This window comes from Priapulus caudatus, unplaced genomic scaffold (genome assembly GCF_000485595.1).
Source record: "Priapulus caudatus unplaced genomic scaffold, Priapulus_caudatus-5.0.1 Scaffold1660, whole genome shotgun sequence".
Classification (NCBI taxonomy): domain Eukaryota; kingdom Metazoa; phylum Priapulida; class Priapulimorpha; order Priapulimorphida; family Priapulidae; genus Priapulus; species Priapulus caudatus.
In genome coordinates this window covers 11,126-12,977 of record NW_014578721.1, presented here as the reverse complement: position 1 = coordinate 12,977, position 1,852 = coordinate 11,126, and the positions used below count along the sequence as shown (strand labels likewise).

Below are 1,852 nucleotides of genomic sequence, written 5' to 3'. Positions count from 1 at the left end.
ATAATGATAATTATTATTATTATGAAATTATTTATTTCATTGCGTAAATTATTTGCGTGTGACAGTGTTGGAAATGCCAGCCGGTCCTTTCCTGAGTCGTGGACAGTGATTTTTGAGTGGGATTGGCTACTTTTTTATGGATTTAACTGTAGGTCAAATAGTTGAAATCGGGACCGACTGGGATTTTAGATTTATATCGCCAAGATAGTATATAAACCTAATATATAAATAGTTTATATCTATATATCTATATATATATATAGTACAGGAATTACGGAAGCATCATGAATGGCGAATTTGGGAGTGGAGGGGTCTGGTAATTGGTGGCACATAGCCTATTGCAGAATTTCTTTTACCGAAATACAATTAAAACCCGATGAATTCCAACTATAAATCGTAAGCCATCTACTAGATTTTAGAAATCGACGGAAGTTTTTACCGGCCTGCAGGGCTGCCTTGACGAAGGAGGCGTCCCAGTGCCAGGTGCTGCCATCTTCTGAGCATGTGAACAAGTTATCGGGATGCGTCGGATGAAACTTCACTTCCCAGACTGAAATGTCGCCGAGGATAGAGACATGATTATCTGTACCACTATAGACCACTTCACCTATTTGCTTCTTCACGATCATAGCATGGTTTACACACAGTAAGTAGTATAAAAGTAAAACCGAATCGCTCGCTACCCTGGGGTCTTGGCTAGGAATAGCACGTGTATAGCTGGTGAGAGGGATGTGACTGTCTTCTATCCATCCCGGAATCTCTACCCGTAGATTGAGTCCGAGTGGATGGATAGTGTTTAGATTGTAAATCCAGTACGCTTCTCTTTCCGATGCGGATCGCATGTGGTTGGTCGGGGGAGGGGGAGTTGAGAATATTTGCAATCGGATTCACGTTGGGTAACCAGCACAGTAGAGCTGTGTCCCATAGAGGCTGTCCAGGCCTCTTCACACATGTTCATGCTTTACACACAGTGTTTTGCGGTTAAATACTGAGGACTGTAGCAACTACGTACGTATACCACGGTGACATATTATATATCACGCAATTCCGAGCGAAAAATCGCCCCGCGAATTTCGCCTCGCGTAAAGAAATATGACGCCCCAGGAACGACGATTAGTTCCGCTCACTGTCACTAGAGTGCGCCGAGAGCAGGGTCGGCGAGCGCTCCTGCCTCAGGTCCCAGACGTAGAGCATCCCGTGCTGCCCTCCGGTGGCGATGACGTGCGGCTGCGTGGGATGTCGGTCGATGCAGTTGAGTGGCAGTCGCTCTCCGGTCCTGCAACGGAAATCGATCAATCGATCGGTCGGCGGTCTTCCGGATTTCTTCCGGATCTTTCCCCGGTGAGTCCCAAAACAGTTAGGACGCGAAACGTTAGCAGTACGTTTGAACTTCACGGTTGAGTAGAAATCAACAAAGTTGAGCTATCTCCATTATCAACCAACCCAATTAACTTATTTAAGGAAAAATAAGCAAAGGTGTAAAAATAGCTCACATGTGTAGGTTGCGTGTGGCTCCATCTCCTGGCTGGCGGAGGTCCCAGGTGCGCAGCTGCCCCGTCGAGTTGGTCGCGGCGATCTCGTTCTGACGCGTGTACGCGACGGCGTTGATCGCACAACTGTCAGCTTCGTCTGTCAAGGAGGCGGTCAATCGATTGATTAATCGATTGATTGATTGATTAGCACTCGATTGATCGTTTGACAATCACTCGCGTTTAATCGTTTCACGTTTGTAGTCGTTTAATCGATTAATAATCGCACTCGCTTGATCATACGCTACTGCTGATGCTACTGCTGCTGCTACTGCTACTGCTGCTGCTGCTGCTGCTGCTGCTGCTGCTGCTACTGCTACTAC

At 46.6% G+C, this 1,852-nt stretch overlaps 1 protein-coding gene across 2 annotated transcripts in view; it reads right to left on the bottom strand.

Moving 5' to 3' along the window:
• Positions 1-293: 293 nt before the first annotated feature.
• LOC106817281 (nucleoporin Nup43-like) overlaps positions 294-1,852 on the bottom strand; it is a 4,786-nt gene continuing 3,227 nt past the window's right edge. For both annotated transcript variants that reach the window (XM_014821938.1, XM_014821939.1), the window contains exons 5-7: positions 1,494-1,629; positions 1,128-1,276; positions 294-550 (exon numbers count right to left, since the gene is read on the bottom strand). In XM_014821938.1, the coding sequence (XP_014677424.1) occupies positions 336-550; positions 1,128-1,276; positions 1,494-1,629 (500 nt within the window). In that variant the 3' untranslated portion in view covers positions 294-335. The remainder of the gene's footprint in view (positions 551-1,127; positions 1,277-1,493; positions 1,630-1,852) is intronic.